General features: G+C 33.6%; 2 protein-coding genes across 3 annotated transcripts; both read right to left on the minus strand.

The window, feature by feature from the left end:
- Nucleotides 1–2,914: 2,914 nt before the first annotated feature.
- Nucleotides 2,915–4,807, minus strand: LOC142623784 (early light-induced protein, chloroplastic-like). 2 transcript variants are annotated; one of them, XM_075797243.1, is made up of 3 exons: nucleotides 4,480–4,807; nucleotides 4,263–4,340; nucleotides 2,915–3,396 (listed from the first exon to the last, which is right to left on the minus strand). In XM_075797243.1, the coding sequence occupies exons 1-3, from the start codon at nucleotides 4,642–4,644 to the stop codon at nucleotides 3,052–3,054; spliced, it is 588 nt and encodes a 195-aa protein (XP_075653358.1). In that variant the 5' UTR covers nucleotides 4,645–4,807; the 3' UTR covers nucleotides 2,915–3,051. The 2 variants fall into 2 exon arrangements, with proteins under 2 accessions (XP_075653358.1, XP_075653359.1); XM_075797244.1 differs by having other exon boundaries at nucleotides 4,263–4,328; nucleotides 4,480–4,763.
- A 4,930-nt stretch (nucleotides 4,808–9,737) lies between these two features.
- Nucleotides 9,738–11,183, minus strand: LOC142624134 (early light-induced protein 1, chloroplastic-like). Its single transcript, XM_075797645.1, has 3 exons — nucleotides 10,939–11,183; nucleotides 10,730–10,780; nucleotides 9,738–10,219 (listed from the first exon to the last, which is right to left on the minus strand). Exons 1-3 carry the CDS (start codon nucleotides 11,092–11,094, stop codon nucleotides 9,875–9,877), a joined length of 552 nt encoding a protein of 183 aa, XP_075653760.1. The 5' UTR covers nucleotides 11,095–11,183; the 3' UTR covers nucleotides 9,738–9,874.
- Between the last annotated feature and the right edge of the window lie 1,287 nt (nucleotides 11,184–12,470).

Here is a 12,470-nt window from a genome sequence, read left to right on the forward strand (position 1 = left end):
TCACACTTCCGAAACTAATACCTCCCAACAACCACAATAACAACTTGTCTTCAACATTGAAAAAGCAATGTGGATGGAGAGAGAATAGAGAAGAGAAGATCCCATATCATATATGGGTCCAACCAAAAAGATAGAATTCATATTGTGTTTTCGTTTTTTAGTGTCTTAGCCAGCTACTCGTGAAAGGTTCTGAAAAGTTGACACCACTATCATAAGATTGTGCAGGGATTCTATGGTAGAAAGTGAAAAGATAAAATGATAATTTGTAATATGTTATTCCTTTACACGTTATATTATATACCCCTGCCATGCTGAAAAGAAAGGCTTTAAGACTATCCACATCTACCCATGTGCTAGGGCCAGGCAGGCCATTTATAACTTTTAGTCTATGGCCAAGGATTTGGACTAGTGTGTGTCTATATATTAGAGGTGATAACATATTTGATAGTTTCTTTGAGTAGTTAATATAATATATTTTGGACATTACTTGAAGGAAAAGACTTAAACCTATTGAGTTTGGGCTTTACATATATGCTGAAGTCCAACCTTCATGCCATGACAAAGTACCTTTTACCAAAAGCAACAAATATGAGACTTTCTCTCCTAAAAGAACTCTTATTAAGGACCAAGAATTAATATTTTTTTTATTTCTTGTTCCCTAACATTTGTGGAGAGATTTTTAAATTTTGCAATTTTATTCTAAATTTATTAATTATGTTTTTACTGATTATAGATAGTTAAACTTTGGTACATTGCGTGATTGCACAAACTTGGTTCTATTATAAATATTTGAAGTTAAACTAATTTTCCAAAAAAGAAGAAGAAGAAAAAAGTTTGTAATAATGTATTTTTAAATGTTTATTGTTTAAATGATTTTTCACACTTGATTTGATTCAAGTGAGGCATTAGGGAATGTGAGACTCCAAAACAAAACTGTTTTTCTAATAAAATCTGAGGCGTGACGTAAACTCAAAGATTTCAGGTTCAATCTATCACATTGTTGGTCTATGGGATTTCCAGGGCGGCAAACCGGTTTTCTCTTGCTTTCTTTTGGTGCTTTGAGGATGGGAAGGTGATCATGGCACCAGACGAAGCGGTAGGAGAAGGAAATGTGTGGCTTTACAAGCCCTTTGTTTGCTTAGATGTACAAGATAGCATTCCTAACTCCATACAAACACTACAGCCTTTTCTTTTCTTCTCTTTATAATTGTGAATAAATCAGTGATCAAATCATTATAATCAACAAGTTTTTTGGTTAGCGTTTGTGAATCTCAACTGACTTGTCACTCTGTGACACACTGACACCAACATTCTCATTCTCAGTGGCATTTTGTCGAACACCACCATTCCCATCACCATTCATCACCAACGGCCCAATAATTTGTCAGCGTCCTCGTTGAGCTTCTTCTTGTGAAGCCTCTTTCACTTGGTTCCAAATATAAGACAACGCCCAAACTCCATTGCTTTGGCCATAAATTTGGTCTTGCGTGATCAACCCAAAGCCCATGAATATTATGCATTAATAACTCAAGCCCATAAGCATCATGCGCCGGCAGTTTCGGTCCCAAACAAAACCCATTAATATGGCCCATACATTTGACTAAACCAGCAATCAGCCACAACTCCCCCACTTTAATTTGCTTATACGTAATTGTAATTTTGCTAGTATCTATTATCTTAGCTCAAAAAAAAAAAAAAAAATTTGCTTATATGGATTGTCATATTCATAAGATAATAAGTCCTAAATAAATATTCCAAAATTTTCTTTTAAAATAAAGCCTATATAAACCCAACTAATAAAGCAACCAATTTGTTATATATACAGCCTATGAATCTCCCATTAAAACTGCACTGATTCCTTGCTAAAGCTACACCAACTCCACTCATCTTATTAGAGAGGTGCTTTGATATAAGATGCTTTGATTCTCTTGATAATAGACTGACTCTTGCTCTAGCTATTTCCCACAAGAGATGAATCTCTCTCTAGACAACACATGCATTGCTAACCTACTCTGAATAGTAAAAAAATTCAATTTTACTGTTCACTATTCACTGTTTATATAATGTTTTATTTTGCCTATAAAAGGGTTGTCCCTTGTTTAAATATATTAATGTTTTTATTTTATTTTATTTATACCAAAATAGTGTGTTAAATTAGTTCAGTCCAACCTTGCAGGGTTTAGTCATTAGTTCTTGAGGAGGCAATTGTTTTTGGTTTGTCCTAATCCACCCTTAGCAAGAAGCTCTTGAAATATGTATGTTGTTTCAATTAGATTATAGGCAGGGAAGTTTGATGTATTGTGTTTTGGCTAGTACAAATTATGTCTAACTAGTTGTTGAAGCAGATGGCCAGCTGCAACGGAATATAGTAATATCAAATATGTGATTTGCTTTCTCTAATGTAAGAGTGATTATCATTTTCAATAACACAATTCTTTGATTACTTGGTTGCTGAAACAAGACACTAATGGAGGGGTAACCCATAAGCACCACAATGGTGTTTTGAGCATGCATGAACTTCTCTTTGATCCATAACAAATGCTATGCACAATGTTAAGACCAAAGAGATTCATGCTCTTGGTGCATATGTAAATATATGAAAGAGTAAATGTATTCTTCCGATTCTTAATGTTCATATGTCTGCTACACCTTAAAGTCCTTCCCACACATAAATTTGAAATATTCGATGTAATGAATAAGAGATGATGCTCAATTCCACTTTTATACCATAATTTTCCAATTTAAACCACAACTTTCTCATGTATAGTAATTAATTTGGGTTGTCTTTTTATATTTAAGTGATAATTTATGGTTAATGATGGCACAAGCTTGACAGAGTCATTTGATAATGTTATATAGCAACGACGAGAGTAGACAAACAAATTTAGAGAGGACCACTAGTTTGATAGACTCATTTGCATATAAGTTTCTATTCCTTTATAAAATTGAAATCTAATTTACTAAAAAATGGATTACATAAGTTGCTTTCCAAATTACATGGAAATTAAATATTCATTTACAAAAGTTGGCCTGAGTTAGCAAATCAAAAACCTAAATAAGGGTTCCCCCTTTGACATACTCAGTAAAGGCTAGTGCAACCAAACCCAACATGGCAAACCTCCCATTCCACATCTCAGCTTCTGAGGTCATCAAACCCTTTGACTTGGACTCTACACTAACTCCCTGGAACAAAGGAATTAGGGATGCAAGAGAGAGCACGATGCTAGTCCCTAAAAACCATGGAATTCCACCATTGGATATCTGGTCAAACATATCTTGGCCATTGGATACCTCCACTGCCAATGCAGCAACAAAGCCAATCATTGCTAGCCTGCCGTTGATCCTCTCCGGTGCAGGTCCACTAAATGCCAACACGTCTGAGAACTTTGTGCTAACCTGCCAATTGTGAAACATTTTAAAATACTCTCAACAATGTTGTAAAACATAGTTATAAGTAGAACAATATTTCTCCCAACAATTAACATGACCTTAGCATAATAGAAGCAATATTTTTAGTGAGTCAAGTAAAAATTATGTTACTTCGTGGCATGCTGCCATGTCAGTAGCTAAAAAGTGCAAATACTTCATTTTTGTTTAATTACCTAAATTCTGTATCTATACCCGATACTTTCCAATCAATCCCTTGACAATGGATAATGAACACTAATCTATTTTTTTTTTTTTAATTTTCTTTATTACTCTTAAATTAAATTTTACTTAACAATATATAAAAAATAAGTAAAAATATATTTAATAATTAATTGATACATGCTATATTGTATTTTATTATTATTTAATTTTAGGGAACGCTATTTTGTATCTAGTATTTAAAGAATTACGCGTGTTGTAGCCTACCTATACTTGAAGACGTATCTCTACTTCTTTGTCAAAGAAATACCTCTACATCTTAGATTAATTGTTCTAATTAAGTCTGTAACATTACCTAAAAAGTTTTAAATTAAAGTGTATAATTAGACAAACTTTTTCACAAAATCAAGGTGAGATATTTTAAGTAATGTATAATAGATGGGTTTGGTTAATATGTGTCCTAAGGGCACACATTATACTTTTCATTTTTGGAAACATTTTCTCTAAAATTGAAAAAACTGTCAATACTTTTTTCAATTTCTCATGAGAAAATATTTTCAAAAGTGATTTATTATTGTGTGCCCTTAGGACACACATTAACAAAATCCATAATAGAATTAGAATCAATAACAAAGAAAGAAGTATCTTTAATCTTTTGGGTTAAGGGTAGGTACCTTAGGGGCAGGACGAGGGGTTTGTTGTGGCTGAGGTGGTGAAGGTGAAGTTGGCTTTGGCTGCTCCTGCTGGTCCTCCTGCAAAGCGAAATGCCATGGAATCATACAGTCAGAATCTTTACATAGAAATCAATTAGCAGATCATGTTTATTAAATAATTTCTATCAAACTTTTTGATATTTCCACAAAAAGAAAAACAAACTAGACTTTTCATTACCTCTGCCATGCAACGGACTCGCATGCTATTAGCATATCTGGGCAAATGTGGCACATAACTAGTGGGAATTAGAAACTGGTTCACCCTATTAGTAGACCTGTTTGAAACTACACGATTCAAAGGTGGTCTTGCTAAGATGGATTGCATTGCAGATGAGGCTGCCATTGCTAATTAGAGCTAGCTTAATGGAGTAGGCTATGGATGGTCAAGTAGCAGCTATAAGCACTAGGAATTGAGGTACTAAAAGTGGTTGTTGTGGCATTAATGTTAGGCCTGGAAGTGACATTATATAGAGAGTGTGTTGGAAGGGAGAGCACTAAGGCAGAGAGCAGTGGATATTTAAGGAGCCACGTCTTTCCATATATATTTTCAAAAGGACATTGGTTCACGTGGGTTCATTTGTCCACACACGGTGGTGTAAGCAATAGACATGGCGCTCTCCTTCACCATAACTTTCTACCACTGAGTTTGAGGCCCATATTGCTTCCGAGGTTTTCACTTTGAAGGGAAGGGACTAGACCATTCCACATTTCTATAGTCTAACTCACCTCTCACATTGTGCCACGGTTCTGTACTCTCACTACCAAACTTTGATACTCAAAAGATATACTGTTTGATTCGTTTAAACGAGCAGCGTGGACTATTTGTATTATTTTCTTTATTACTTTTGGTATAAAGGGGAAATTTTATTAAATCAAATAAAAATTTTAAGAGAGTACATAATTTGTTACAAATATTTCTAAGAGTGCCTACTTGACAAACATCCAAAGATATTTTTCATACACAAAACTCGGGCAAGACTCGTGGACAAAAATTCTATCAATTTGCAAACTTCCCCCTTTTAGCTAGTCCATCATCTATTTCATTGTTCTTTTCTACGTCATTTTCTGAGTGCAGTTTCTCGTCGAATGTCATTTGGGTGGATTCTGGTTTCCAGTTGTGGTAGGAAAAGCTGCTCGAAGGAACTCATCTTTTTTTTCTTTTTTTTTAATATAATTTTGCTAAACTCCCAGTTCAAAATTTTAATGAACTTGCATTTCCTTTTACCATTACGACATCATTCCTAATCAGGGTCGAATTAGATTGTCTGAACATACCATGATCACAAAGAGATATATGGGTTACTTTAACTGTGTCATCTTAGACTAAAGTTAAACTATTGGTTTCCTCTTTAAAATTTGCAAGAACTTTATTTTTCTTCGCTTAAACTATTCAAACTTTTACATTTTTTTTGTTTGTTTGTGATAAATCAAAAGACGAGACAATCAAATCTCATTCTCTATAATTTTAAAAAGACTTGCCTTCTCACATGTACTCCTTCGTAGAAAAAGAACAATTTTTGTAAGATTTTTCTGAAGATGTTGAAAAACTAAAGGATATGTAGATCATAAAAGATGTAAAAACCAGCCCAATAAATCAATATTAAATTAAAAACAATCAAAATTTGAAGCCCAATGAACAAGGTATTCAAATACAACGAGAAAAGAAGAAGAAAAGAGGATCCTAGAATGACTATCATCTGCTCAAACATGTAACTCATAAGCGCCACAATGGTGGTTTGATCATGCATGGACTTCTCCTTGATCCATAATGGGTGCAGCGCATAATGTTACGACAAGAGAGATTCATATTCTTGGTGCATATGAAATATATGAAAAAGTAAATGTATTCTTCTCGATCATTCTTTTTGTTCATATGTTTGCTACACTGTAGAATCCTTCCCACATATAAATTTGAAAAATTCAATATGTTGGAGCATTTTTTAATATTATTTAATTAAAATTGATAGGCCAAAAACGTATTGACCCCTTGTGATAGATTAATTGATTAATTAGCCAAGTTCAATTAATTAACCAATTTAACATGCAAACGCGTGGTAGAACAAACAAATCACCAATTAAACTAAAGTGCAGCAGAAAATAAATTGATACGGTGATTTGTTTATGAATGGGGAAAACTTTCAAGGCAAAAACCCCACCGGATGATTTTAAGGTCACCACTCCCGAGAATCTACTATTATCACAACAAGCTGTTACAAGTAAAGGAATCTCAATACCTTATATCAACCTACAGTTGAACTCTTACCTCAATACCCAATTAAACTTATTCTATAGTGACAATCTCTCATTTTCAATGCACGGCTCCTAGTACGTGACTAACCAATTGCACAGTTCCTAGTACACGACTTCAATCACCAACTTGAGAAAGATGTTGACTACAAAGTTCTTCAGTTCATCCTCACAATAAAGAACAAGAAGATGTTTGGTTACAAAATCCTACGGTGCACAGACACAACAACTTCTTCATAAAGAGATGAACTAAGGCAACCTTTGTCTCCGGTCACAAATTGCTTGAACAAACTTTACTCAATACTTGTGCAACTTCTCTGTCTACTGTGACGGCCCTTAAAATAATCATTTTATATGTCTAGGGTTGTGAGAAAAGAAGACCCAAAGACATATCCGCGGATTGGAATCAAAACAAATCTGAAAATTTGTTTTCCTTAAACCTCGACAGCTAGAGGTGTCGAGATGTTGTCTAGTCATGGGGCTGGAACAGCTTATTAAAGCTCGATAGATGAAGCTGTCGAGCCAGCTGTCGAGTTTTAATGACAAACACTTCTTCAACTTGTTTTTTGAACAGACTTGCATGGTTTTAACATTTGATCTTAAAACCTTGTTTCTTGAAGTATTAAAAACATCCTAGATCTACCAAATTACAAACAAAGTGCGTTTTGTCAAAGGATTAACCAATTACATAAAAAAGAATGACATATGTTCCTAGCAAGTGAACCACATATATTTTAACAAAAATGAATAAATATGATAATATAAATATATGAGAGTTAAATAGAAGATAAATAGTTAATGAAATGTTTAATCTCACATTGAAAAGGAGAAAGACTCTTTTATTATTTTTAATTGTGGTGATTAATGGGTTGATATGTATTGGAGCAAATATTGAACTAGATACATGCAGAAATTATTTCCATATTCATTACCGAGTAAAAATGACATGTCAAAGGCCTTGTAGTTGAATTGATACCTCCCCATGTACAAAGTGCTTGGGGGGAAAGGGTTCGAGTTACGGAATTAGTAACATGTTGTAATTATCTAAAAAAAAAAGAAGAGTAAAAATGACATTTTTTTATGAAAAAATAAAGAGTCATTCACTCACTTAATGGACTAGCCGTTTGGGCTTATTCATTCTTCAAAAACTTCTTATCTCATTTATTTAATTGTGTAACTCTAGCCTATCAAATTTATGTTCAAAAATTAATCTTGTAACACCCACTACATCAGCATTATGGACCAAATTAATCATATTATTTTGGGTAATAATTTCGTGAGACCCATTGAGCCTATAAATAGACTCATTCAAACTCATCCAAGTTACTACAATACAACAGCACTACACCAAAAAATCCAGCAATTACAATCATTCTTATACACTAAACATGAGAGAGGTTTGCAAACACAAAATCTCAAGTTTAAAAATCAAAAAATTGAATATGTTTTATGTTAGGTCCTGAAGATTTAGGATTAAATGTTTAGATTCCTATTTTGTATATGTTGGCAAACTGAGAACAAAAACATGTCTAAATTAAGTGTTAGACATTGCTCAAGATTCAAATCAAGATTCAAGAACATTCAAGCTGCAGAAATGAGAGTTCAAGTTATATGAAGCTCGACCCATCGAAAATTAGATCCAACCAATCGAAAATCACAGTAAATCAAATTCTGCAGAATTTAAATTAGGCCCAAGCTCGCGATAACATTTAGGGTTTCAGTCCAACACTTCTAAGTATAAAAGGAAAACTCTAACTACGTTTTGATGACTTTTGGACGACTTGTGAATTACTCTTGTGAAATCTGTGAGGTTCTATAACCTTCTAACTCTACAAATGTCTACCATAACTAGATTTACAATCTAGAGTTAGTGGAATCTAGTTGCTACTACAAGATCAAAAACTGGTGATTTAAACCTTAATTGAGATCTCAAAGTTAGAAGCGTAGGAGCTTGTGCTCAGGACATCCAAAAGAGAAGATTCCGTGAAGTCAGAGCTGCACGTGGTCATCTTAGTAAGTTCTACTTGTGGTAGCATTAGATTTAGGGTTAAATATTTTGTAAATTTTAATTCTTTCTAGTGGATTTGTTTACCTTGAGGATAGTTAGATCAAATCCTCCTCAGGTTTTAACCTTAAAATAGTTTATTTCATTGGTTTTTCTGGGTAATCATATCATTGTCACATTTAGTTTTCCACACTGCATGACATAATATTTTGCTATTTAACCCAGATCATAATTAACTTAAGTAACTACTTGACTAATTCACTAGGTTTAAGCAATTTGTTTTAAAGGGGTCTAAACAAACAAACATTTCAAATGTGTAAATTTGTATTGATGAATTAATTGGTACAGTTCTCTATATTTAGATTCTAATACAATAGAATAATCCTCTAATTTGATCTCCTTAGAAGAGTCTTCAATTCAAGTATTGCATCAATGTAGTCTTGACTCGAACACAAGATATCCTCCACTTGGATTGGAAAGTGGATTGAACAATCTTTGGAATGAAATTGCAATGAATCTCTAGCTATGTCCTTGTTAGAGATTTCTTGTTCTTCACGTTCTACGTGGGTTCTTTGAATTTTCTTGATCTTCGAAGATTTGTGATGGAAATCCTTCGGGGCTTGAGAGCTTGAATCTGATGAAGATTTGATGGATCAAAATCTTTGAAGTTTCTGGAGGCTTTGAAGCTTGATTCTAGTAGAACTTTGAGACTTGGAAGAATGATTTTGATGAATTTCCTTCATCTTCAAAGATTTGTAGTGAAAGTTTTTTGGGACTTTGGAGGCTTGAATCTGAAGAGCTTCACTAATTTGTTGCCTCTTGGTGCATGTGTAAACATTTGAATGAGTAAATGTATGCTTCTAATTCTTTCTATTCATATTCATCAAAAAAATTCTTTCTGTTCATATGTTTGCTACACTGCAAAGACCTTTCCCACACATAAATTTGAAATATTTAATGTAATGAATAAAAGATGATGCTCAATTCCATTTTTATACCATAATTTTCCAAGAAAACCCACAACTTTACCATGTTCATTCATTCATTTGGGTTGTGTTTTTATATTTAAGTGATGATATATGGTTAATGAGGCACAAGTCGGAACGAGTCATTTGACAATGTAATACAGCAACGACAAGAGTAGGCAAACATATTTAGAGAGGACCACTACTTTTTATAACTCATTTGCATATAAATTTCAATTCCTTTATAAAATTGAAATCCAATTTACTGAAAAATAGATTACATAAGCTGCTTTCCAAATCACATGGAAATTAATTATTATTTTACACAAGTTGGCCTAAGTTAGCACATCAAAAACCTAAATAAGAGTTCCACCCTTAGCATACTCTGTAAGGGCTAGTGCAACCAAACCCAACATGGCAAACCTCCCATTCCACATCTCAGCATCTGAGGTCATGAACCCATCTGACTTGGACTCCACGCTAATTCCCTTAAACAAAGGAATCAGAGATGCAAGACTGAGCACAATGCTAGTTCCTAAGAACCAAGGGATCCCACCGTTGGATATCTGGGCAAACACACCTTGACCATTGGATAACTCCACTGCCATTGCAGAAACAAACCCAATCATTGCTAGCCTGCCATTGATCCTTTCCGGTGCAGGCCCACTGAACGCAAACAGGTTAGAGAAGTTTGTGCTGACCTGTCAATCATAGTAAAACACATCACAAATAATTTAAATTATGTTATACACATAATTGTCAACAACATTTTTCATAACTATTGAAATAACTTATTGTGTTTAATGCTTAGTAAAAGTATGATCATTTAGTAGACCCAAGTAAGAATTATGTTACTTCCATATGAATAAGTCATGTTACTGGTTATAACTGTGCCCATATATAGAATAACTAAGAAAGTAAAAAAATAAATAAACTTAAAAGAATTTTTTTTCACAAAATCAAGGTGACATATTTTAAGTTGTGTATAATTAAATTTGGATCGACAATAAATTTATGTGAAAGCAATTTTGCTCTAGTTATAATTTGCTCAGAAAGTTGTGAAAAAATTAATGAATAATTTTGTGTGCTTAAACTAATTGCTAAAAAAAATAAATTTTCAAGAAATATTGTCATTGTATATCTAGGGTTAATGAGCGAAAAAAGAATAAGAAAAAAGAGTTGGAAGTATCTCTTGGGTTAAGGGTAACTACCTTGGGTGATGATTGAGGTGGTGTAATTGTCTCAGACTCTGGTTGCTCCTTCTGCAAAGTGCAAAGAAAATGAATCTTAAGGTCATGAACTTTACTTAGAAATAAATCAGCATATCATAATCATATGAATATTAAATTATTTCCATCAGGTTTTGAGTTTTCGACAAAAATAAGAATAAAAATTTATCATGATGCATAGATTTCATTACCTTTGCCATGCAACGCACTTGGATGCTAGCATGTCTTAGCAAATTTGGCATATAACTAGTGGGAATTAGAAACTGGTTTAACCTAGTAGACCTGTTAGAAACTACACGGGTCAAAGGGCTTGCCAATATGGATTGCATTGCAGATGAGGCTGCCATTATCAAAGAGCTTTTATATATGGAACTCACTAATAGGCTATGAGTGATCAAGTAGGTACTAGGTAGTAGAAAATGATGTAGTAAGTGGTTGTGGCAATTATGTTTGGTCTCAAGAGTGATATATATATAGAGAGAGAGTGTCGGAGGATCAGCAAGTAGAGCAGTGGATATTCAGGATCCACGTCTTGCATATAGGCACTGTCCATGGGCTCAGTTGTCCACACATGGTGGTGTCGGTATGTAATGGACGTGGCAGTACTTTGGGCTCATCAGAACTTTCCACCAGCTGTGAGTTGACAGCCCAAATGGTTTAAGGTTTTCACTCTTTGATTTTTGAAGGGACCATACCATTCCACATTTCTATGTTCTACGACTCACCTCTCACATTGTGCCACGGTTTTTAAATTTTAACTTTGATCACTGCCAAAGTTTGAAACGCAATTGATTTGATTAGACAATAGCAACGTTTTTGTTTGATAGGAAAAGTGAGTAGGAACTCACAGTTTTCTTTTTCCTTTTTCTTTTGATTTAACTCATAATTCATTAAACATTTCCTTTTACTATAGTGTCATCATTCCTAATTAGATTCGAATTTGGCTGTCCCAGCCAATTTTAATTATACCAAGATATGTTACAAATTTATTTTTTATCAGGAGATATGTTTTAAATTTTGTGTGTGGGGAATTAGTAGTAGTTTGAATGTTATGCATTACTTAAACTAACACATCTTTAGTTAAATTATTGTTTTCATCTCGAAAATTTGAATCCATCTCCGCATAAAATATAATCAATCTAAATTCAACTCATCTATAAGACTATCACAAGTGAGATTTAGACTAGCCTATTTGACTCGGTGAATCAAACAACAAATATTGCCTTATTTACACTTCCATCCTTAATAGATTCATTTAGGGGAGGCCAAAGGTCCACTCAAGACTCTTGATGGGCTTTGCACATTAAGCAGATGTGATTAGAAGGGATGAAGGGGCAATAGAAAAGAGCATAATTTGATAGAAATGCAGATCTACTGGAATTAAGCTTGCCTAATTTAGTGTCTTAGCCTGGTGTGCATCTAATAGTCTACAAATCTTAAAGATGGAAATGAGTATAATCTCACTAATCTTTCTCTTTCTCTATTTCGTTTGAGTATAATCGCTTTTGCTCTCTACTTTTATTGAAGTTGATAAATATGAGTTTCTCATATATATAAAGTGATAAATTTGGGATTAGGATTTACTGGGGAAAAAAACACATTTTAATTCAGATTTGGTTGGCCATAATTTTCTCATTCCACAAATTTTTGAAGATTCTAAATGTTATAACTTGCTCACAAGTTGTTCATTGGTTAATTCCCAATTGATGTTGGTCTATTGTTC

This window comes from Castanea sativa, chromosome 2, assembly GCF_040712315.1.
Source record: "Castanea sativa cultivar Marrone di Chiusa Pesio chromosome 2, ASM4071231v1".
Taxonomy (NCBI): Eukaryota; Viridiplantae; Streptophyta; class Magnoliopsida; order Fagales; family Fagaceae; genus Castanea; species Castanea sativa.

Bases quoted from the DNA above. Each gene is read 5' to 3' on its own strand.
- LOC142623784 (XM_075797243.1), bottom strand. From the start codon at position 4,644: ATGGCAGCCTCATCTGCAATGCAATCCATCTTAGCAAGACCACCTTTG. The intron at 4,341-4,479 runs GTAATGAAAAGT...TTCGCTTTGCAG, and splicing joins GAGTCCGTTGCATGGCAGAG to GAGGACCAGCAGGAGCAGCC. The intron at 3,397-4,262 runs GTACCTACCCTT...CACAATTGGCAG, and splicing joins CCCCTCGTCCTGCCCCTAAG to GTTAGCACAAAGTTCTCAGA.
- LOC142624134 (XM_075797645.1), bottom strand. From the start codon at position 11,094: ATGGCAGCCTCATCTGCAATGCAATCCATATTGGCAAGCCCTTTGACC. The intron at 10,781-10,938 runs GTAATGAAATCT...TGCACTTTGCAG, and splicing joins AAGTGCGTTGCATGGCAAAG to AAGGAGCAACCAGAGTCTGA. The intron at 10,220-10,729 runs GTAGTTACCCTT...TATGATTGACAG, and splicing joins CACCTCAATCATCACCCAAG to GTCAGCACAAACTTCTCTAA.